The sequence below is a fragment of the Dipodomys merriami genome, unplaced genomic scaffold (genome assembly GCF_024711535.1).
Source record: "Dipodomys merriami isolate MVZ:Mamm:240054 unplaced genomic scaffold, mDipMer1.0.p SCAF_6, whole genome shotgun sequence".
Taxonomy (NCBI): Eukaryota; Metazoa; Chordata; class Mammalia; order Rodentia; family Heteromyidae; genus Dipodomys; species Dipodomys merriami.
In genome coordinates, this window is record NW_027206179.1 from 66,179,569 (window position 1) to 66,204,863 (window position 25,295).

The 25,295-nt window shown below is 38.3% G+C and overlaps 1 protein-coding gene across 3 annotated transcripts in view; it reads left to right on the forward strand.

Annotated features, from left to right (window-relative positions):
* The window catches only part of Lnx2 (ligand of numb-protein X 2), an 82,141-nt gene that overhangs the window by 43,114 nt on the left and 13,732 nt on the right, over positions 1-25,295 (forward strand). For all 3 annotated transcript variants that reach the window (XM_070003068.1, XM_070003065.1, XM_070003066.1), the window contains 4 exons: positions 9,720-9,973; positions 11,880-12,079; positions 18,945-19,313; positions 23,866-24,006. In XM_070003068.1, coding sequence (XP_069859169.1) covers positions 9,720-9,973; positions 11,880-12,079; positions 18,945-19,313; positions 23,866-24,006 — 964 coding nt within the window. The remainder of the gene's footprint in view (positions 1-9,719; positions 9,974-11,879; positions 12,080-18,944; positions 19,314-23,865; positions 24,007-25,295) is intronic.

Sequence of the window (25,295 nt, forward strand, 5' to 3'; positions counted from 1 at the left end):
GTATATTTTAGGGTATGTATAATTTTTGCCCTAAAATTTTGACTGAGACTAGTGTACACACACAGCTGTACTGATTTCTATTGGTATATGTTTTTCCATGTTTAATTTTTGGCCTCTTTATATCTTTCATTCTAAAGTACATCATTTGAAGCTGTGTCTATTATAGATTGAATATAATGGACCCATTGTTTTTATTTTTCTGTAACCCCTTCTTCTCATTATTGACTTTTTTCGTAGTGGTAGTAGTAGTGGATAAAGTGTTCAATCACTGGCTTATCCATTGTCTAAATCACTCTGACTTTTGCACGGGGCAGGGTTGGGTTTTATTTTGCTTTTTAATATTTTGGAGACAGTTTCAAAGCTTAGGCTGGCCTGGAACTTGTTAACTTCCTGACTACCTCCTGAGTTTGGGGATTACAGTTTTGTGTCACTCACTATTCCCAGCAATTAATGACTCCCCACTTCCCAGTTCTAGTGATCAAACCTAGGGCTTTGCCTTTGCTTGACAAGCACACTATCACCAAGCTGTATTCCTAGCCCCTATGTTTTGTGTTTTGTTTTGTTGTGAAAATATCATTGTATAGTTAAGGCTGGCCTAAAACTTGAAATTCCTGTGTCAACCTCCCAAGTGCTGGGCTTATACGTGTGCACCATTGTCAATCACTGACTTTTGATTGGAATGTATAATCTGAGTAGTTATATTATTATATTAGTTGTTGTTGTTGCTGCTGCTGTTATTACATTTTACTTTTTTGCTGGTCTTGGAGCTTGAACTCAAGGCCTGGGCACTTTCTCTGAGCCTCTTTATACTCAAGGCTAGCGTTCTACCACTTGAGCCATGGTGCCACTCCGGCTTTTTTTGAGCAGTTCATTGGAGATAAGAGTCTCATGGGGACTTTTCTGCCCAGGCTGGCTTCAAACCGAGATCCTCAGATCTCAGCCTCCTGAATAGCTAGGATTACAGGCACTAGCCAACAGCTTCTGGCTTTTTTTTTTTCTTTGATATAGGGTCTCACTAGCTTAGTAGTAGTCTTTTTTGTTTGTTTGTTTAAAGTTATCATTTGGATTTATAACAATGCAGTTAATTTCACTAATGTATTAGTCAGCATTCTTCAGAAACAGAAGCAATAGATTAATTATGAGGAATAGGCTCATGATTATGGAGCTGAAAAGTTCCACAGCAGTGCTGTCTGCTAGCTAGAGACTCAGGAAAATCAGCAGTATGATTGCATCTGAGTCTGAGCTTTGAGAAACAAAGGAACCAGTAATATGGCAGGGAGAAAATAAGAGATGTCCAAGCTCATGCATTGCGGTGAAAAAATGGAACAAGATCTTCCTTCCTCAATTTTTTGTTCTCATGAGCTGAATGGATTGAATGATGCCAAACCACATTAACTAGGGCACTCCATCTAGGCTTTACTGAGTTCACTGATTCAGTATTAATCTCATTGAGAAACACTCTAACATACTGATATACAGTGTTCAGTAGGGCCTCTTTATGTTCACACATAAAACTACCCATCATAGCTAGTACACATGCCTTGTATATACAGCCATGTGATGCACAGTGACATTTTTGCTTAACAATAGACTGTATATATGGCAGCATTCTCTGGGATTATAATGAAACTGAAAAAAAATTCTCTTGGCTCGGGACATCATAAGCCACCCTAACAGCAGAGCATAACACAGCACACATGTGGCAATTCTGGTGTAAACCTTCTCCACTTACAAACATATAACATATAGTTGTACAGAGTACATCATATTTAATAATAAATGACTGTATTGCTGCTCTATGTCTTTATTGTACCTTGTATATTTTAGAATGTACTATTCATTAAAAGAATTTGTTGTAAAACAGTTCTCTGTAGTGTACCCTTGGCAGCCTGGTATGTCTCACGTTTGCCATGTCTCTGGATTTTGTCCAGAGGCCACCTCCAGTGATTCACTTGGGTCTGTGATATTTGCATTTCTCAGGGTGTTTCTCATTGTTAGTGATACATGGCCCTCCCCTCCATCATGCTGTTACTGTTATGTAAATTACATCTGATGGATTCTATGTCCAGCAACAAAGAATTATACTTATTTATTTAGTTACCTTTTAAATCATAAGAAAAAAGTTGCAAATCAAAAGAAAATATTTTATACTATCTCTTTTATGTTTATTCACCTTTATTGGTATTCTTTTTTCTTCCTGTGGATCTGAATTGCTAACCAATGTCCTATCATATCAGCCTGAAGGACTTTCGTTTTTCTCTTTTTGGAATTTATTAGCATACATTAGTTTTAAAGGATGGGAAGAGTTATTATAACAGTTCTGCACTTGGATAGAAGGTATCCCAATCAACCTCACCTTCCCTGTCACTCTCTTATTCCCCTTCTTAAAACATTTTTAACATGTTTCATTGTTCCATTTTCATATATGCAAACCAACTAGTTTGAATGTATTTATCCTCACTCACCCCCATTTCCCTATCCTCCAACCCCCCACTAACCCAATTCCTTATCACTGCTTCCCAGCCTACCCTAACAAAGTCTATTTGACTTTTCTGGAGTTCATTTTTCTTGTGTGTTTATTAATTCCACTAAGGGGTTCGCCATGGTATTTCATACATATTTTGTTCAGAATAACACACGGCTGCTTTCTCTTTTCTCCACCCCAGTTCCCTATTTATCAACAGCTTTCATTGAGATTTCTTATGATGTCTTCATACATAGTTGTTATGTATTTCAAAACCTCCAGTATTTCTTTTTTATTTTCAATTTGTGCTGGTACTGGGGCTTAACTCAAGGCCTTATACTTTCACTGGGCTTACTGAGCTACACCTCTAGTCCAGCTTTTTAATTTCTTATAGGACAGATAGAAACAGCCTTTTTTGTTTATCTGATATTATATTACTATCACCTTTAATTTTGAAGAATGGTTTGTTGCTTATAGATATTAGGTTATTTTCTCACTTTTCTTTAAAAAATTTTTAGAACTTGGACTGTATTTAATCCATTGACTTCTAGCTTTCACGATTTCTGAAAAGAAATTAGTGGATCTTATTGAAGATCTTTCTATGTGATGACTTGTTTCTTGCCACTTTAAGAATTCTTTGTTTAGGGCTGGGCATAGTGATAAAGGCCTGTATTTCCAGCTATTCAAAGGGTGGAGATCAGTAGGTTCAAAGTTTTAGGCCAGCCGTGGCAAAAGAGAAAGAAAAAAAGTTAGTGAGATGCTATCTTCAAATTTTAAAAAAGCCAGGTGTGGTGGTACATGCCTTATAATCCCCTGCTGTGTAGAATGCAAGAATTATCATCCAAGTTCAGCTCTGGGTAAAGCATTTGGCCCTATATGAAAAATAACTAGCTGGGCACTGGTGACTCATGCCTATAATCCTAGCTACTCAGGAGGCTGAGATCTAAGGATCATGGTTCAAAGACAGCCTGGGCAGGAAAGTCCATGAGACTTGTATCTACCAGAAAGCTGGAAGTGGAGCTGTGGCTCAAGTGGTAGAGCACTAGCCTTGAACAAAAAAGCTCAGGGACAGTGCTTAGTCCCAGAGTTCATGCCCAGATTCAGCACCAAAAGGAAAAAAGAAAAAACAACTAAAACAGAAGAGATAGAGTAATGCTCAAGTGGTATAGAACCTTCCAAGTAAGTGAGGGCCTCTAAATTCAATCCTGGGTACTGTGAAAAAATATTTTTATCAATTTCTTATAATGTGTCTACATATGGATCCCTTCTAGTTTTCTTACATGGAGATTGCTAAATTGGAGATTGGATGCGAAGATGAATGTATTCAGTCAGATTTGGTAGATTTTTGGCCATTATTTCTTCAAATACTGTTTTTATCTCACTCTCCCTGTCAGACTCCTATTATATAAATAATACTGATACCACACAGGACTCTGAGGCTCTTTTTATTTTTTGTTCATTTTTCTTTTTGTGCTTCAAATTGGTTAATGTCAATTACTATCTCCAAATCTGATTTTTTCTTCAATTCTGCTGTTAAAACTTCTCTAGTATATTTTTTTCATTTCATTTAAATGAAAAATAGAATTTAATTAATCTATAGCATTTTGATTAGTTCTGTATTAATTGCTTATGTTTCTTCATAGTACTTTGATGAGACATAAGTCTCTTATTTTACTTTATTTATGTATTTGTTTATTGTGCTGGTATTGGAGCTTGAACTCTGTGCTCTTGCTTAACTTTTTTGTTCAAGGCTGACATTCTAACATTTGCCACATCTCCACTTCTGATTTTGTTCTTGTTTTGCTGGTTAATTGGAGATGGAGCTTGCTGACTTTTCTGCCCAGCTGTGCTTTGAACCATGATCCTCAGTTCTCAGTCTCCTAAGTAGTGCTAAAATCACAGGCACAGGCATGAGCCACCAGTGCCCAGCATATCTTCCTTCTTTTCTTTAGATATGTTTTCCTTTAGTTCTTGAACATATTCAAAATAGCATATTTAAGTAGCTGCCTTATAAATGCAATGTCTGATCTTACTCAGGGACAGTTTCTGTTGGTTGCTTTTATCTTGGGTATGGACCATACTTTTTCTTCACATGTATTCTTCACCATGTAGACCAGGCTGACCTGGTACTTAGAGTTCTCCTGCCTCTTCCTCCTGAGTACCAGGATTACAGGCGCGTATATACCACCACACTTAGCTCCCTCCAAGATTTATCGCTGGTTTTTATTTTTTGTTATTGGTTCAGTTACTTATGAACTTAATCTATAAAATCTCAGTTTACTAGACAGCTAATGATCAGATAGGACATTCCCTAAGTTCCTAGAACCATTAAAGTTTCTTGTCATCTCTCAGGACAATGTGTACACAGTAGGACACAGCATGCCTTTAGCACTCAGCTCTGCCTTAGCCTTCATTATCTGCTTTCGTTGGGTTTCAGTGTTTGCCATAGGTGAACCCTCCAGGCCTTGATAGATCTTTTTTGTACATTCCCACAACCCTGGACATATCTGAACCTCTGTAGACATTTTATTATCTAACGTTTCATTTTAGCCTTTTATTTCTCTGCTTATAACTTTTTTTTTTTTTTTTTGGTCAGTTGTGGGGCTTGAACTCTGGGCTTGGGCGCTGCCCCTGTGCTCTTCAGCTCAAGGCCAGTGCTCTACTGCTTGAGCCATACTTGCAGTTTTCTATTGGTTTATTGGAGATAAGAGTTTCACGGATTTTCCTGCCCAGGCTGGCTTTGAACCGCGATCCTCAGATCTCAGCCTCCTGACTAGCTAGGATAATAAGCGTGAACCACTGGCACTCGGCTGCTTATAACTTATAAAAATCAGCAAACACCCTCAATGAAAAGGCCTTTGCATTGGGCAAGCTTTTAAGTCAGATGAAGAAGAGACAGCCTTACAAATGGGGTATTCCAAATAACAATAGACAGGTCAATTTAAGATAGTGTGTTGATCATGGAGCTTTAAAACTCTCAGTGGCTGTTTCCCTAGTAGCTTGGTTTCCAGTGTAAAATTTTTTTTTATTTATTGTGTAAGTACCGTACAGAGGGGTTACAATTACATGAGCAAGGTAATGAGTACATTTCTTACCAAGCATTGTTGCCTCCTCCTTTGTTTCCCCTTACCATCCCTTACACTACTCCCCCTCCCCGCATATGCCAAAGTTGTAAAGTTCATTTTTCAACATAACGTCTTGTACATCTCATTGTTGCAGTGGGGTCCATCTGTATCCCTATTTAAACTATTTGTTTTTTCCCTTCCCCTCCACAAATTATACCAACATCAAATACAGTGAGAACAGGGATTATACCGTGGGGGAGGGACTGAAATGATCTCATTGCTCTGGTCCTGTTACTAATTCCTCGACTCCAGAAATAATGGGTTCTGATGCTTTCTCTTGTTCTTTGCATTGCTTATATGGAAGAGAGGCTTTTCCAATATCCTTGATATACCTTTTTCCTGACATTAATGGGATTGATTTTTATTACTCTATAACTTTTTATCTTTTATAAAAATCATCAGATGTCACATCCTTTCAGTTCCATTAAGGGCCTGGAGTTATGTGGTGTTTTACGTACTTCACTTCGTTTTTATGGAAACTTTTTTTTTTCTTTTTTGGTTGGTCATAGGGCTTGAACTCGGCCTGAGTGCTGTTCCTGACCTCTTCAGGTCAAGGCTAGCACTCTACCACTTGAGCCACAGCGCCACTGCCTCACTTCATTGTGTCTTACAAGATCCCTACCATCACTGGTGATAACATAGTGTGTTCTGTTACCAAGTCTCCTGGTGTATGCAGTGTTACCAGTGAATAATGTTGCTATAGCAGGGGAAAAAAAGTTCATAGGTAGTGTTTTCCTTCTTAAAGTGAGCTAAAATAATAAAGAGGGAAAAATCAAACACTGACAAAAAGGATATAGCCCTCCGTCTGCAGCAGGAGGAACCTGTGCAGTCCCACTACCACTGTACTTGGCTTTTTTGTTTTCTAATCATCAGGAAGATTTTTACAGCTCTAACATTCTATAATTGTGTTTCTAGTTACAAGTTTATAGAACAAATAAAATTCCATGTGAATGAATTTAGCATGATGCAAAAGAAAGAGATACAATCTTGGCCTAGTTGTCTCAAGTTCTCATTGTAAACTGAAGGTAATGGAACAGTTGTTAGGATCAGTTAAATAGTATAAATTGAGGTTGCTACATGGAGTTTACACAAAATACTCCACAAATACTGTTCTTTCCCTTTTCACTTTCAGTTCCAGGTATTTACAAACTTGAGGGACAGATGGTAGCTCTGTGATGTCTGAATCATGGCTTTTCTCTGTCCTTATTTCCTAACAGTTTTATTGGTGGGATGGGAAGGTGGCTTAGTGGTAGAGTGCTTGCCTCGCATGCATGAGGCCCTGGATTCGATTCTCAGCATCACATAAACAGAAAAAGCTGGAAGTGGCGCTGTGGCTCAAGTGGTAGATTGTTAGCCTTGAGCTGAAGAGCTGAGGGACAGCACCCAGGCCCAGAGTTCAAGACCCATGACTGACAAAAATAAATGAATAAATAAATAAATAAATAAAAAGCTTTATTGGCATGTATTTCATATACTATAAAATTCACCTACTTAAAATATATAATTCAGTGACTTTATATATATTCATAGACCTGTACAGCATCATTCTAATTTAATTTTTAGAATATTACAACACATCAAGAAGGAACCCCAAGTACTCCCCATTTCCATATGCTCTGGCTTTGAGTGGTCTCTTTTCCATTAAGTCTATATATATATATAGAATGCTTATGTTAGCAGTAAAGCTTGTATTATAACTTGGGCTTTTGGCCACATTTTAGGCAAGTCACCATTGGCTTCTAGTTGGTCCTTGTTTGCCCCTTTTGTGGCAGTTGGCAGACTAGCAGCTTTCTCTTTGTTGACACTCTTTATCTCCCTTGGTTAAGTTGTACATCTTTGTTTCAGAATATCCTGCCTAGTGGTTCTACTTCAGTCAGTTCAGCTGACCCATCTTATTTAAATATGGATGTTCCCAAAGGTTCTATCTAAAGCTTTCTTTCTCTAATACTGGACAGTATCATTATTCCATATTTTTCCTTGGTAGCTTTTTAATATCTTTTTCATTTAGCAATCCTCCTAATAGTATGCTGTCTGATTAGGTGTGTGAATTTGCCTGTACCTTAACCTCATTAGCAACCTAGTGTTTAGGTTTTCCTTCTTGATTGTGTGTGTGTGTGTATGTGCGTGCGTGCGTGTGTGCGTGTGCACGCACATGCACGCGCGTGCCTGTGCCTGTGCCCAAGTACTGAGACTTGAACTTAGGGCCTGGGCATTGTCCCTGGGCTTTTTGCTTACTACCAATGCTCTACCACTTGAGCTGCAATTCCACTTCAAGATTTTTTTTGGTGAGTAATTGGAGGTAAGAGTCAGGGCTGGCTTCAAATCTCCATCATCAGATCTCAGCCTCCTTTAGTAGTTAGAATTATAGGTTTGAGCCATCAGCACCCCGCTTAAATTTATTTTTAACAGGCTTAATAACTATAGGATAAGCCTATTTAGTTTATCAGGGCTTAGAGCTGCTAACTAAGCCAATTCCCAGGTGTTCATGTTCTGCCCCTATATCCTCTTCATTTCCTGGTCTTTATTCATTTTTCAGTGAAGACTAGCTATTGCCCATGTGGATGTTTTTGTATGATATATATTTGAGGAATTAAATTTGATCTATCTATCTTTTTAGCCAGAAAATCTTTTAATCTAGTTATTGCTGCAACCTTTTCCCTTTTCAAATAAAACAGTTTGGATTTCTAATTAAATCTTCTTTGACAAAAGACATTTTTATCTTGATCTAGTTTTCAAAAAACTATTTGTCAGAGCCTTAAAAGAACATTGCCTGCACATGCAGAAAGAAAATTAATTGTCTCCCTCCCTTCATAACAAGACATAGAAAAAAGAGAAAAGGGAATAAATGAAGCTTGAAATCCAAGATTTAAAATAAATCTTTAGCTCGGGGCTACTTTCATAGTTAAAGGATAGCTTTCTGTTTTAGTTTAATTTACTCCTATACTTAATTTTGTTGGAAATTGTGGATTTTTAAAAATACTGTTGAGTGAAAGCCTTTAACATTGTTCATATGGTCACTACTTCTCCCAAGAATGGCTCTCGTTCTTCCTTGCTAATCCTGAGTCTTCTTTCCCATTCTTCAAGCTTAGCCATATTGATCGTTGCCTAATCAAGGTGTTGGATTGGAAGGAATGTACATCTGGCATTGTTTCTAATGTCTTGTGAAAGGCTTTCATTTAAATATTTTGTTGGTTGTGAGTTTAAATGAGCATCTGTCTGCGGTTTCTTTTTGCTTAAACAAGTAAAACAAGCATGCTAACAGTTCTTATTTCTAGTTACTTACATAAGTTTCCTAAGCACTTAGAGTGCAGTTTTTAGCTCATTGACTGTCCCTTTAATACCATCACTACAGTTCTAATTTTACAGATGGAGCAATACATTTTTCTCTCTTTCTGTGTCTATTATGTAAATATTTGGGCCTTTGATGTGCCTTGCTACAGGCAGTAAAGTTTCAGATACATTAGTACTAGTTAGTGAATGTGTAACATGGAAGGTATGAAGAGTGAAGCAGCATCATGGTACCCTCATGGTACCATGGTAGAAGAAACCTGAGATTGCTACTCCTCTGAGTGAGCCATCTGGCCTGTAAAAAGGGCTAGGTCATCAGATTTTTACACTCTGTGCCAGAACTGGGGCTGGAATTTAGGGCCTAGAGCTCTTACTTGGCCTTTTCATTCAAGGCTGTCAAAATACCACTTGAGCCATACCTTTACTTCTAGCTTTTGGTTGGTTTGTTGGAGATAAGAATCTCACAGATTTTCTTTTTGCCCAGGCTGGCCTTAAACTGAGATCTCAATACTCTTCTGAGTAGCTAGGATTACAGGAATAAGCCACCACTTCTGGCTTCTCACTCATCATTGCCAAATAAACACAATTATAGGATGTGTCCTGGCGACTTTTTATTGAAGTAGTAGTCTTTTAGAGATATGTTCCAAGCCACTGTTCGTGCCTGTGTCTTGTCTTTATTTGTCTACCAGATGAAGTATAGTAAATTGTTACTTTGAGTAGAGATTAGGATCAGAACTATGTACTAATTTGTCAGTACTTCAAGGTACCATTATTTGGTTCAGGTACAAACTTTTTTTCCTTTTCAAACAAATCATGTGGAAATAACCTGATAATTCTTCTAGGTGTCCTGGAGCTTTTCATCGGAGAGCTGCCCTGGAAAGAAGGAAAACTAGTAAAACTCAGACAGATACTGAGACTGAAAATGGATCCACCATAATAGATCTTCCAAGTACTTCATCCCCAGAAACGGATTGCTCAGGGACAGGGACAGGCCCAGGACCTGCTGAACAGAACTCAACATCCACATCTCTTCCCGTGTGGAGTGAGGAGCCAGGTCTGGACAACCCTGCCTTTGATGAAAGCACTGGAGCTGATGGTAATGTTGCAGTTTACCTCCTCCTGCTGTAGTATATTTCTTTTGCCCTTCTTCACACTAATCTTCCATCATGCACCTTTGTCCTCTAAACAGTTATAGTTACTGCATTCAGATACAGTTTACATATCACATCATTCTCCCTTCTCAGTATACAGATGTAATGTTCTGCATCTTAGAAATAAAATACAAGTCTTAATAGAAGAGAAATGATCCTTCTCCATTATTTTCCCATTGTTACCCACCAGTCATTCACATGGTTCTTACTGTTTTTTTGTTTGTTTGCTTGTTTGTTTTTGTTTTTGTCGATCATGAGGCTTGACCTCTGGGCCTGGGTGCTGTCCCTCAGCTCTTCAGCTCAAGGCAAGTGCTCTACCACTGGAGCCACAGTGCCACTTCCAGTTTTCTGTTAATTGGAGATAAGAGTCTCATGGACTTTTCTGCCTGGGCTGGCTTTGAACTGTGATCCTCAGATCTCAGACTCCTGAGTAGCTAGGATTACAGGTGTGAGCTGCCAGTACCCATCGATTCTTACTGTTTTTGTTCACAAATACATTTACCTCTTGACATAAGAAATCAATGACATCATTGACAGTAAACCTACATAGCTCAAATCAAGTACTTATTCTGTCAGACACTACCAAGCACTTTCTATTAACTGATTACTTAAGTGATGCTGAATGACATTATGAAGTTTTTGGAGGTGGTGTTTTTTGTTGTTGTTTTGGTTTGGCTTGGTTTTAGTTTTTGGTGCTAGTTCTGGGCCTTGAACTCTGGGCCTGGATGCTGTCCCTAAAAGACCCTTTCTCTCAAGGTTAGCCTTCTATTACATACTTGAGCCATAGCACTACTTCCTGCTTTTTCTGGTGTTAATTGGAGATAAGAGTCTCATGGACTACCCTGCCCAATCTGGCTTCAAACTGCAGTGCTCAGATCTCTGCCTCCTGAGTAGCTAGGATTACAGGCATAACCCAGCAATTATGAACCTTTTTATTTTTATTTTTTAAGAAAACTGTGTCTTGAGAGAATGAGTAGATATATCATAGAGCAAGTGTCTTGGAATAGGACTTTTGAGCATGCTTTTAACCAGCACACACCTTTAGCAAACTGCTGCACTAGCTTGTATAGCACATCCACTAGGAAGTAAGCCTGTGGTCAGTCAGCATCCTGGGCACCATGGTAATTCGTCTTAGCTAATTACTTTCAAAAGTAGTTTTTCTCTTACAAACTAACAAGTATACTCCATACTCAGATTGTCCTTGCCACAGCTCTCAAGCCCTTCTGACATCCAAACACCATGTAGGAGCTCAACATAGCTATTCTCTCTGTGGGCTTAATGTAACACCAAGTATATGCTTCATTTCTTCTGCCTTGTGCTAAGAGTACACTATTTCCAGATGGTTTTCTCTTAATGTTTCTTTACCAGATTCCATGTCATCCCAGATCTGGTACAAAGTAGGTTTCTTTTTTTTTGTTGGTCATGGGGCTTGAACTCTGGGCTGGGGCGCTATCCCTCAGCTCTTCAGCTCAAGGCTAGCACTCTACCATTTGAACCACAGCGCCACTTCCAGTTTTCTCAGTGGCTTATTGAAGATAAAAGTCTCACGGACTTTTCCTGCCCAGACTGGCTTTGAACGTGATCCCCAGATCTCAGCCTCCTGAGTAGCTATGATTACAGGCATGAGCCACCAGCGCACCGGGCAGTAGATTTCTTTTTTAATCACTGTTTTTACTTAGGTTGAAGTAGAAAAGTTTACATAGTCTTAACTGATTTTTGTCAACATTCCAGCCATTAGCCAGTCATATTGCTTAGTTATTAATCATCTACATGTTAACATAAGATGCCTTGTTTACATGAAGAAAACCCATATAAAACATTGTTCTTCCTCTCTCGTTTTTAACTTTGCAGCTGCACAACAGCCACTCAGTTTACCAGAAGGAGAAATTACCACAATTGAAATACACCGATCTAATCCATATATTCAGTTAGGAATTAGCATTGTGGGTGGCAATGAAACACCACTGATTAACATTGTCATCCAGGAAGTCTACCGAGATGGAATCATTGCCAGAGATGGGAGACTCCTTGCTGGAGACCAGATTCTTCAGGTAAGTTTTAAATTACTCTATTAACTTGGTTTGTTTGTTTATTAGTGTTAGAAACCTATCATCCCAGCCACTCAGAAAGTGGAGATCAAGAAGATCACAGTTCAGGCCAGTGCTGGGAGTGAGGGAAGGGGAAGTGACACTCAGCTTTTAAGCCAGACTCAGCTTTTAAGCCAGATGTGGTGTTTTATGCATGTCATCCTGGCTACATGAGAGATCTAAATAGAGGAATTACAATCCAGGATGAGCTAGACAAAATTAGAAGAGCCTGCCTGAAAAATAACTAAAAAAAGAAAAAACTAAAATAAAGATAAAGTCACATCTGACAAGCATGAGGCCCTGAGTTCCAATACCAGTACCACCACCACTACCACCCCCCCAAAACACTTAGAAAATTACTATATTATTCAGCTTGTTTTTTGGGTCCGGTCATGGGGCCTGAACTCTGGGCCTGGGCGCTGTCCCTCAGCTCTTCAGCTCAAGGCTAGCGCTCTACTACTTCAGCCACAGCGCCACTTCCGGCTTTTTTCTTTTTGCTTATGTGGTGCTGAGGAATCGAACCCAGGGCCTCAGGCATGCAAGGCAAGCGCTCTACCACCGAGCCACCTTCCCAGCCCCTAATTTTCTTTTTTTTAATTTAATTTTACTATAAGGGTGATGTCAAAGGGTTACAGTTACATAAGAAAGGTGATGAGTACATTCCTTGTCAAACATTGTTACTCCCTTCCTTGTTTTCTCCCACTTTCCCTCCCCCACAGATCTCTTCCCTGGAACATTAATTTTCAATCCCACATGTGTCTAGGCACAGTGCTAAACATTCTGGGCTTGCTAGACTTTCTTGGCTTGGATTCTATAACTGGCTATTTCATGGCCACGGTTTTTCAAGTTGAAATTTGCTTATCCATTGCCTTTCTTTATTCCACATCCAGTTTTCCAATCCATCTGTTGCCTTCATGTCTGATTTATCTTCTGTACACTAATTACTAGAAGCTAGAAAGACATAACTACATAACATTGGTTTCTAATATGTGTTTCCTATCCATCTGTTGTCTTCATGTCTGAATCATATACACTGATTACTAGAAGCTAGAAAGAACTATATAACACTGGTTACTGATAGATACAGATATCTATACCTATATGTGTAGAGATAGATAGATAGATAGATAGATATCTAAGATTAGTGATAAAGCATTTGCTTGCGCATTCTAACAAACATTCTGCCACCAAGCTAAACCCTCAGCCTGAGTTCCTTGTAATTTGTATCACTGAATTTATGATAGAGTTCAAAAATCTTACTGATTCAAGCATGCTCTCTTAGCATTTGAACTCTCACTTTCAAAAACTTTTGGTACCAGCATATTATCTTTAAGGAGAAATGAGCATTTCAGGTTATAGTTCAGTGATTGGAAAGTGTCTTTGTATGCACAAGGCCTTAGAAAAGATGTTCCCAAAAGAAGAACTAATACCGGGAAAGATATTTTATTAAGAGGTATGTTGACACTGAGGATGAGGATAGTAATCATTTTGCTTGTAAAAGTAGAGTTCATAAGAAACCTGGACTGGGCATTTGAATCAGTGTGATACTAGTTGAAGTTCGAAAATGGATAATTCTAGGAGAAAAAAAGGAACACTCATGAACAAGAAAATGTCCTCTAGCAACTCAACCACAAGGACACATCCCTCCTTGCATTCATTGTTCATTCTTCACTGTCATCTGCTGATTCTACCTCTTCCTTCCTTTTTCTCCACTACTCCATATTATTACTTCATACCTGAGGTAATAGAATATCACATCAAGTTGTCTGCCACTCATCCTAAAATCTGCCATGATTAAATATAGCTGTAACCAATTTCCCCACCAAGATTTGGCTAGAATGTCGTAGGGTGATAGCTATTCATGGTTCTAGGTGCTACATAGTCCCTGTCTTCTTAAATATGATTCTCTCTGTCTTTCTCTCTCCTATTCTCCTTCTTCCTCTCTTTCTCCCTCTCCCTCTCTCCCTCTCTTCCCTTTTCCTCTCTTTCTTTCCTTCTCTCCTTCTTCCTCTAGCAGTGGAATTTGAACTCAGGGGTTTGTGCTTACTAGGCAGACGTTCTGCCACTTGAACTTTGCCTCCAGCACTTTTTGCTCTGCTTGTTTTTGAGAATCTTTGTTTATTTTGCCTGGATCAGCTTGGACCACAATTCTCCTATTTATATTTTCAGTATCATCCCATAACTGGGATAACAGCCACACACCAGCCTTTTCTGTTGAGACAGGACCTTCTGGATTTTTTTGTCCAGACTGGCCTAAAATCATGATCTTTCTGATCTCAGCCTCCTGAGTAGCTGAGATGTCAGGTGCATATTACTACTGACTGAAACAGGTCTTTCGAACTTTTTTTGCCTTGGCTGACCTTTTAACCTGGAATCTTACTGAACCTCACATCCCAAGTAACTAGAATTACGGATGAGAGCTACCTGTACCAGGCCTGAATTTTCTTTCATATCTGGCATACCAGTTCATTTCTTACAATGTTTATAGCACTGTACTAGTTGCTCTGTTTTGTCTCACCAAGTACTGTCTAGTGGAAAAGCCAGACCTAGGCTAGCAGTCTTCTGCTTCCATATGGACAGCATTCTTCCACTTCCACCCTGACCTCATCTTGTGCTCCAGCTTGTCTTGTCTCTACCAGAAAGCTTTGTTTTACTATTCTTGCCTACCCAATTCCTCCTCACTGGAATTATTGATAGCATTTGTTCTTTTTATTTTCCTTGTTTGGTTCATGATCCATTACTTAGGTTGTTCACACAGTTACAGTCTCAATATAAGAATGGATTTGGATGTGACATCCTGCTGAGAATAGTCATTCCCTTACTAAAACAGAACTTGGAGCCTTCAGAAGTTTCAGTTTTTAAAAAGAAATGTATAGATTTGGGGAAAGGGTGGAGATAGGCTACAGGGCAGCTATGATTGGCCTTTCATTGTGGAGCCTTAGTTTGGATTTTCACACCCACTTGTATGCTGCCTCTCAGTGTGTCATTTCTGTTTTATCTTTCAAGCCTCAACCCTTCATTGCCTTTAGTATGGCTGAGGCAGCTTGAGCTTTCATACTCTTTTGTAGGGATTTTTGTTGTTGTTCATTTACTTTTTATTCTTTTTTTGTTTTTGTTTTTCTCCAAATGCTAAGAAGTAGTAAAGGAATATAGGAAGCATAATTACTGCTTGTATGAAATCAAATTTCTGATCTATCATAGTTAGCTGTAGTATATCCTAGCTGTCAGTTGATATTAATACTTCAGCTGCATACTGGCACAACTTTAAGGACACTGCCTGTATTCCTTAATTCCTAGTTCCTGTCCAATTCTACATGGAAAGAATCTTATACCTGGTACCCCACATGCATGTTGGTTCCCTTCTCTCATATCTTGATATCTTAGCAGTTGAGACCACAAGAACCAAAGAGCCCTTTTCTGTAGCCTATTTGCACAGTATTCTTTCTCATCTGGTCTTTCTAGCTGGAATTTAAGTGTACACATAAATTTGTCCTTTTTTTGCTACCAACAATGGGTTAGCAGTGGTTATCACCATTTTTGTACATTTCCTTTCTAAATTTTAAACATTTTGGAGAATTTTTTAATGATGTAATTAAAATAAGTGCCTCAAATAAAACTATAATTATCTGAAATTATTGACATAGTCTTTGAATTTACCAAAGAAATAAAACTTTACACTGTAGAAAATGCAGTGCATTATTATTAACTATGGAGACTGTATACTGCTGGCTGTTCTCAATCCAGTTTAATGATTCAAGTTGATGAAGTGTGAGCACATAACTTGATTTATCAATTCACAATGCCCTCTCCTTTTGTGAGCCCTGACTTCTGGTATGCTGGAGCCAGTAAGTAAAGCTATCTCCTTTGCCAGGGTCTAAGGAAATACTAAGAAAGAGGCCTCGTTATTATTTTTTTAATACTTTGCTAACTTCTACTTTGTATAAACAGGATTAATAACATAGTAAGCCAGTTTGAAAATCCACAATAAAATAGTTTATCTACAGACTAGAGAGCTAAGTTATCCTTCACTTTAGGAAAGTGCATGTAGTTAGAAGCTTTAGTTTGCTCACATTAAAAAACATGTTGGACACTGGGCACTAGTGCCTCACGCCTCTAATCGTAGCTGCTGAGAAGGCTGAGACCTGAAGATCGTGGTTCAAAGCCAGCCCAAACAGGAAAGTCCATGAGACTCTTAGCTCCAATTAGCCACTAGAAAACTGGAGGTAGTGCTGTGGGCCCAAGTGTTAGAGTGCTAGTCTTGAATGAAAGAGCTCAGGGACAGCGCCAAGGCCCTGAGTTTAAGCCCCGCAACCAACCGAAAAGAAGAAAATGTTAGCTGAGGGCATGATGGTGCATGCTTATAATCCCAACTACTTGAGAAGCAGAGGCAAGAAGATTATGAGTTCAAGACCAGCCTGGGCAAAATCAGTGAGATCATATCTCAAAAACAAAATATAGCCAGAAATGAGTGGCTCGTGCCTGCTCCTGAGATCTGGAGGATTAAGGTTCAAAGCCAGCCTGGGCAGAGAAGTTTGCTAGACTCATCTCCACATAACGAGCAAAAGACTAGAATGCAGATATGGCTCAAGTCGTAGAGCTTGAGCAAATAAGCCTTGTGAACACAAGGTCCTGAGTTCAAACTCTGGCAATAAAACCAAAAAAATATATAAACAAAGGAACTAGGGGTACAGTTCATGTTTATAGGGTTTGCCTAGAGTGTTTGAGAGCCCTGGGTTCAATCTTAAGTACCACAAAATAACAACAATAATAATATTGTATGCATGTTTTTAGAAATACAGAAATACCTATACAGTAATAACATGGATATGGAAATAACATGTATTTATTGCTACTCTGTTAAATGGCCTCTGCAAAGAACCATATGCCCTCTTTTGCATGTTGTATATGAGCTATTTTGAGGAAAAATATGCTTTTGTAAATTATATCAATGTCACTATTAAAAGTAATATAAATTTTAGAACATCATTAATTATCTTCAGTTGATCAGAACCAATAACTTAGTTACTGTCAATATTTAATCTTGTGACCAGTATTGGTTACATTGTTAATAAAACATTTAGCCAAAAAATGCGTTAGACTTTACTGTGCTTATGCTATCTTTACAAAATATACAAATGGTATTTACTTTGGTCTCAGCTTTCTTTGAATTTCACTTATGGCTTCTGAATCTTTTTCCAGTTGTAAGATACTCTTCAACTTATTATACAAAGAAAATACTAGACTGTGCTTGTATGTAGCTGGAAAGTATAGCCACATTTCATCCAGACATTTAGCACAATCTTTTGTGATTTAATATAAATCTTTTGTGATTGAATGGGAGATGGAACACTGTGAATGTAGTGATAGGAAGCTTTTATCCGAACAGTCAGGATGAGGATCTGACTAATGAAGCTGCCCTAAAGTTGTGGTCTTGAGCCTAAATTAGCCAGCATTTCTATAAGAATCTTAGATGGCTCTGGACAAGAAGAATGGGAACGAGCAAAATACACACCTTGAAAAGGTGCTACAAATGTCTCAAATAGTATGAAAATAAAAACTCTAGAGGAACTGGTTTTAATTAAATATTAATAGTGAGCATTTTTTTATAAAAAGAATCTTGGGTGGCAAACATGGAAAGACAGCAAATTTGTGTGTGACAGTTTATCAATTTCATGACTGATTTTTTTTTTCTTTTTTTGGTCATGGGGCCTAAACTCTGGGCCTGGGGCTAGAGTTTAGGGCCTGCCTTTCAGCTCTTCAGCTCAAGGCTACCACTCTACCACTTGAGCCACTTTGGCTTTTCCTGCTTATTTGGTGCTGAGGAATCAAACCCAGAGCCTCATGCATGCAAGGCAAGCACTCTACCACTGAGCCATCTTCCCAGCCCAATTACTGAATTTTTTAAATAGGACATTGATATGCCAAAATCAAAATTCAAGTTAGTTCCAAAATTGTTAATCCCAGAAAACAAGCAAAGATACCAAAGAAAAAAAAACACAAAAAAAAGATGAATCTCGACAGAATAATATGAAGACCTTAACATGAATTGGTGTGGAAGAGATTTAAGGATTTCTAATGAAATCCTTTCACCTAACCCAGAGCCTGTCCCATTATGTATGTTCAGAGAATGTTGGTTTGATCTCAGACTGATTCAGAGGACTCAAATTGTAATAAATTCTAGGAATTATACTCATCTATTTATTGAATAACTGAAGCTGGATATATTTTCTGAATGATGTTACATGTCCAAGGATCAGTCACTATAATTATTTCAAAGTTGTAGCGCTTAATACACAAATGATATATGAATATTGAATTAATAAGGTAGTCTCTATTTATTTTCTGAAGCTTAGGAGTATTTTGTTAGGTAAAGCAACTCTCTAATCCAGAATTTGAGTTTCTTTTCCATTAGAAGTAGTATATAGTGCTTGTCCTGTGCTGATGTACAACTTGGGTTCATGCTGATCCTTTGAAGCAGATGGTAAACACATTTCACAGATGAGGAAACACACAAATTAAGCTCAAGTTCTGTAGTTGGCCTTAGGTTATCAGTAACTAGCAGAACTGAGAACTCTTAATTCCAGACTATCATCAAAGCCTGTGATGCTAACTACTGTTCTGTACTAGAGGTTAGTCATTATAAACTAACTTTAGAGACCTTATATTTTAAGACATCTTGTAAGTTCTGATTTTTCTTTATAAATGCTGATACTTATAGCACTTTTTTCAATGTTGATTTCCTTTGGAAATGTCACCAAAACATTTCTACAAGGTAAGGAAATGAGAGGTTGTCATGCATGGATCATGGTTCTTTTTTTATTCCCCCTAGGTCAACAACTATGATATCAGCAATGTGTCCCATAACTATGCCAGAGCTGTCCTTTCCCAGCCTTGCACCACTCTGCATCTGACTGTGCTGCGGGAGAGGCGCTTTGGCAGCCGAGCCTACAACCATTCTGATGGCAGCACTGCAAGGGAAGAGGTTTTCCAGGTGGTTCTTCATAAACGGGACTCTGCTGAACAGCTCGGCATCAAACTAGTCCGAAGGACAGATGAGCCAGGTGTTTTTATTCTTGATCTACTAGAAGGGGGGCTGGCAGCCCAAGATGGCAGGCTCAGCAGCAACGACCGGGTACTGGCCATCAATGGGCATGACCTGAAGCATGGGACTCCAGAGCTTGCTGCCCATATTATTCAGGTGAATGCTGAACGCTGAGCCTTAAAAGTCCACATAGCAGTGTTTGTTTCCATTAGCACATGTCAGAATTCAAGGGACTTTTGATGTTTTATTAAAAAATATGACATGGTTATCTAAATGCCTCAAAACGTAAGCTAGTGTAACTTCCTTATAGATAAAACTTTATCTGAACACTTTGTTCCTGTGGACTTTCACCTTAGCTGTTTATACATTGTAGGCTCCATTACAGCTTCATATTGAAGTCACATTTTGATCTTGGAGCTCACCTAGTCAGCAAGATAGAACAAATAGTGGTGTCCACATTCTAAAGAAGGAAAGTGAAGTTATGAGTTTCCAGTCTCTTTAACTCCCTTCAGGAAATCCATATAAATGAGAGGGGGGATAATTTGCTTAATAACTTATCCCCACTGGGTCCAGGTTATTTTATTAATAATGTCTCTCCTGAGGTAGGCTAAAGTGGGAATATTCCTTGAACCTAGGAGTACAAGGCCAGCCTAGTCCAAAAAAGGAAAAGCACACACACCTAAACTAGTTAGTGTTTTTTTTCATAATTTAAGGAATTCAAATTATTTTACACACATCATAAAATTTGTCCTCACAGTGTCTCTGTGAAGTGAGAAAGGATAGACATGTTTTCAGGAAGAGCATAAAGACAGATCATCTGGAAACTCACTCCAGGAAGATCTACAGGTTCTGCCACATGCCATGGCACTTAATGATAGGGGCATTTCTTACAGTGATAAAGGTGAAACAAAAATACTTAAAGTAATCACAGCAGAATCCTGTAAAAGAAACCAAACATCAGGTGGATAGTGAAATATCTTGCCACATGGAATCAAATAACAAGGAAGATATAAGACTGTAAGAAAATCCAAGTCTTAACCTGATTTATTACAGTGGAGAGCGAGTCAGGTGTTATTTATATTTTATAAAGTTGAAGTTTAAAGAAATGTATACTTTTAAATTTCCCCAAATCAGAACCAGTTGCTACCCTACAGAAAGCTACCTCTTTTCCCTTTCTAGGGAGAAAAATGGGGGAAATAGAGAGGAGGATGTAGAAAGCCAGTGATGTTATGGACTTGTTTGAAAAAATAGAAGGGTAAGATTTACTTTATGCAGTGAGAGGTAAATCAGTAAGTTAGAAATAGAGTGGCCATATTATATCGCAAGCAATATTTAAATTTTCTTAATTTTTCTGCTAAGGTTTGACGGTCTGAACTCAGTGCTTCTCCGTCAAGAGATTTTCTTATTAGGCTGGTGCTTTACCACTTGAGCCACACCTCTAACCCTGCTTTTGTTTGCTATTTTGGTGATGGAGTCTAGTGGGTATTTCCACTCAAGCTGGCTTTGAAACTCAGTCTTCTAGATCTTAGCTTCTCAAGTAGCTAGCCTTATAAGTATGAATCACCAGCATCAGGCTTAAGTCTCTTAATTCTTAAGTAAATGGTCCTTACTAAATTTCTAACCAACATGAGAGAAATACATCCATAGATGTAGAAACTATTTTAAATTTTCCCTGGTATTTTATATTTGGATTTTTTATCTTTATTATAAAGATGATGAACAGGGGGATTATAGTTATATAAGTAAGGTAATGAGTACATTTCTTTTTAAACACTGTTAACCCCTCCCTCATTTTCTCCCACTTACCCCTCCCTATTTTCCTGCCTTCCAGTTGAGTGGTTCATTTCCAACATAGTGTCAGGTTCATTGTTGCCTTAGTTCACCCTTTGTCTTGCTGTGCCTATGAGTCCCTTTCCCTTTCACGGATCCGATAAACTTATATACAAGACAAAAGACAAAAGGTGCAGACAACTAAAAAAAAAAAAAGAAAGAAATGCTTGCAGGACAGAGTAAGAATCTCTTGTTTCCAATTCTTGGAGTTCATGTTAATATGCTTCATTACATATGGTCCAACCACAACTTAGAGTCTCTGCCAGTTTTTTAAATAGTTGCCTTATATTTTGTGTTACAATTTTCCATTAACATTACGTAAGTGAAATTGTTCAAAATTCAGTCTTAATTGCTTCTGGATTATTTAAAAAAATGTCTAAAAAGGAGAATAATGAAAATTTACAGTAAATAAAGAAGAAAAATCGCGTTCAATCTAAGCACTCCAAAATATCAATGTTAAGATTTTAGAGAACACCATTTGAAACACTTCTATGTGTACCTGTGGACACAAATCCTTAATACATGTACTGATCTTATAAATTCTAGCTTTGTATCTCTATCTTTGTCAATGCTATGTTGTAAACATGTATATGAAAGTAAGTATTTGTTTATTTCGTCACTCCTCTGTTGATAGTCTTTCATGTTTTGTTATCAAGTTTAAGGTATTTTGCTAAACTTTACTACAGAAAGAGGATACAAATTTGTATTCCCAACAGCAAGGCATGCCACTCACTCAAGAACTGAGTATGCCTGGGTCTGGGTTCCAGTGGCTCACCCCTCTAATCCTACCTACTCAGGTGGCTGAGATCGAAGGATAGAGGTTCAAAGCCAGCCCAGGCAGACACATTTACAAGGCTTTATCCCCAATTAACCATCAAAAAGCCAAAACTGGAAGTGTAGGGCAAATTGGTAGAGTAGCAGCTGTGAATGAAAAAGCTGAGGGAAAAGGGTGAGGCCCTGAGTTCAAGCCCTAATACCATGAAACACACAAAGAAGCATGATATGGTTGACAATCATAATGTGATTGACAAGTATGTTTAGCAGTTGTTACTTGAACATCCTTACATTTTCTAAATCTTGATTTAAATAAGTCTTGCTGTGCTAAACCCTAAGTCTTTAAAAATTACCTAAACCCAATGTTGGCCCATTATTTAAATGCTTTTTCTTGTTCGTTAGTTTTGTTTTGTTTTGTTTCTTGTCTGTTATGGAGTGGAACTCAGGGCCAGAGTGCCTCCCTGAGCTCCTTTGCTCAAAACTAGTGCTGTACCACTTTGAGCCACAACTGCTCTTCTGATTTTCTGGGAGTTAATTGGAGATAACAATCTCACAGACTTTCTTGTTCAGGCTGGCTTTGAACCACCATCCTCAGGTCTTAGCCTCCTGCTAGGATTACAGGCCTGAGCCACCAGCACCTGGCCCCATCATTTTAAGTTCTAAATGTACACTTCTATCATATACACAGAATTTTGTCTTTCAAGCACAAGGATTGGCTTCAATTGACTGGTTTCTGTAAACAGCTTTCTAATTAAGTTAAAATACTGACTTTGGTTATAAGATATGAAGCAATAATGAAAATGAGTCTGTATATTAAAATAAAAATCACAGAACCACACAGTATAGTCCACTAGTCTGGAATTTTAGGATTATAAATATCAAGGTTCTGAACAATCTGCCTTGGCATTTACCCTTCAGGGTCCTTGGGGATTGAGCCCAGGACTTCCCATATGCTAGTAGGTGCTCTACCAATTGATCCATGTCCCAAGGCCAGCATGCACCCTATCGAGCAACTCTCCCTGCCTGGAGATATCAGCTGAATGTTATTCCTTCAGTTACTTTTTTAAGAACTTGTCTGAAACTAGTTTAATAAGCTTTAATTGCAAATGACTTATAATAGGATTCTAAGATTACCGTGGAATTTTCAATTTGAGTGTTGGAAATGAAATGATTTCTTAACATTATTGACGTTAATCATAGGAAAAGTTTCTACTTTGTACCCTAATTCCTGAAAGCAGGCTGTCATCTTTTCTCATAGGAATAATAATAAAATTGAGAATTGTCATGACCAAGAGTAAACACCAAGTAAGTCTGAGCTGTACTTTTTAAAATAAGGACAAGCCGGGCACCGGTGGCTCACGCCCGTAATCCTAGCTACTCAGGAGGCTGAGATCTGAGGATCACAGTTCAGAGCCAGACTGGGTGGGAAAGTCTGTGAGACTCTTTTCTCCAGTTAACCACCAGAAAACTGGAAGTGGCACTGTGGCTCAAGTGGTAGAGTGCTAGCCTTGAGCTGAAAAGCTGAGGGACAAGCCCCAGGACTGACAAAAAAGGCTGGGGGGGGGGAGGGGAAGGGGTGTGTGAGGGAGGCCTGGGAAGGTGGCTCAATGGTAGATTGCATGCCTGAGGCCCTTGATCCGATTCCTCAGCAACACATAAGCAGAAAAAGCCAGAAATGGTGCTGTGGCTCAAGTGGTAGATTGTTAAACCTTGAGCTGAAGAGCTCAGGGACAGTGAACAGGCCCAGAGTTTAGGCCCCACGACCCACCAAAAAAGAAGACAAAGTAACTTTTAGAAGTTAATTAATTTTTTAATCTTAATATGTGAATTGGTTTACAAATTAGATAGGTAACTGGCCTCTTTCAAATTATAAGCTGAACTTCTAATGCTTAAGGACATGTGTTTGTGTATATGTGTGTGTTTCACAGAAGTTTGAGTTTGTTAGCTAATAAACGTCCCTCCTCCTCACCAACAGGTACAGTCACTGCACAGGTGAGGCCCAGGTACAGTGATTGAGAAGTGCATAGAAAATTATCCTGCATGTGGTCTTTAAAATGACAAACGTCATTCATAACAGGTGGTAATACATGTGTGTTTTCTCCAGGCCAGTGGAGAGCGGGTGAGCTTAACTATTGCTAGGCCAGTGAAACCCCAGCCTGGCAACTCCACCCGGGAAGCAGGAACTCATAATAGCAGCCAGCACCACCCACAGCTGCCCTCCCACAGCAGACCAAGTTCACATAAGGTGAGGATTTAAAAAACAAAAGGAATTTCTGTCATTCTAAGGATCATTGCTGCAAGCTTATGAAATTTAAACGAAGGTTTTTTGCATGCCAGTCATATCTCAATGTAAAGATTTCTCTTTTTAAGATTTAAATATGCGTTGTCATTCTCTTGGACAAGTGTAATGTAAGTATTCCAGATATAAAATATGCTTTCTCCATTAGAGAGTAACTTCACTTTCTTAGTCCCTCAGCTACTAGAGATAATTTTTGGCAGGAAGGAATCCTTTGTCAAGCAAACAAAAAGTTTATAATCTTTCAGAAAAATCAGTTTTATTGCCACCTGTAAGTAGGATTTATCTCTGAATGCTTACTGTAAACATTGGATATATGATTGAAAAGGCATCATGCAAATGTTATTGACAAGTTTATATTTAGCTGTTGGGCATTTTTGTAGACAGCAATAATAGAATTAGAATTAACACAGGAGTCATAAACTTTGATGGACACAGTATAGCCTGTGTTTTTATGTTGCAGCTTAGGTGAATATTGCCTGAAAATCATTGATGTCCCCATCTGCTTCCTGAACATCAGCAGTCACTGGTATCATTTAGTTGAGAATTTGGACACTGTGTCACTTGCATTCCACAACTAAAGTTCTGAGTATCATTTACTTCGTTTGATTCTGCATTTGAACTCAGCTTCCATTTTAAAACAATGATGCGATGCTTACCCAAAATCTAAAATGCAAGGCAAATATGGGCTTCCAAAGTCATTCTTCTGAAGCTAAAGTACTTGACCTAACAAAAACATATTTATTGGTCTGCTTAAAATCTATAGACAGTTCCTATGTGCTAATGTAGCTTTGAAATTTTAGCTCAACATTTGAGAGGATGATTCTTCAGAATCTGCTATTGACACTAAGAAAGCATTGCTGAAAGAAAACTATTTTTGGCCCATCAACTTTTTCAGTTTTTCCAAGCTAAGTACAGATGTCTTCATTGTCTTATGGTTTAGTTAACACTTAAGAGAAAATTATAACCACAGACATTTGTTCTCACTTCTGAACAAAAGCAAAATTGTATGAAGGAAGCCTATAATTTCCCCTTTGTAATGATGATTATGTGAAAGGAATTACTGTTTTGCAAAGGAAATTTGAGAAGTTTTTTCATATAGCTAGTCCTTGCTTTACATACACACACACACACACACACACTCGCTCACAAGATTGTAATATATGGGAAAAGTTGGTAATTAAAGCTTGTATGTCATTGAATTCTACAGTAATTTGAGGCAGATCTGACCTTGCCGT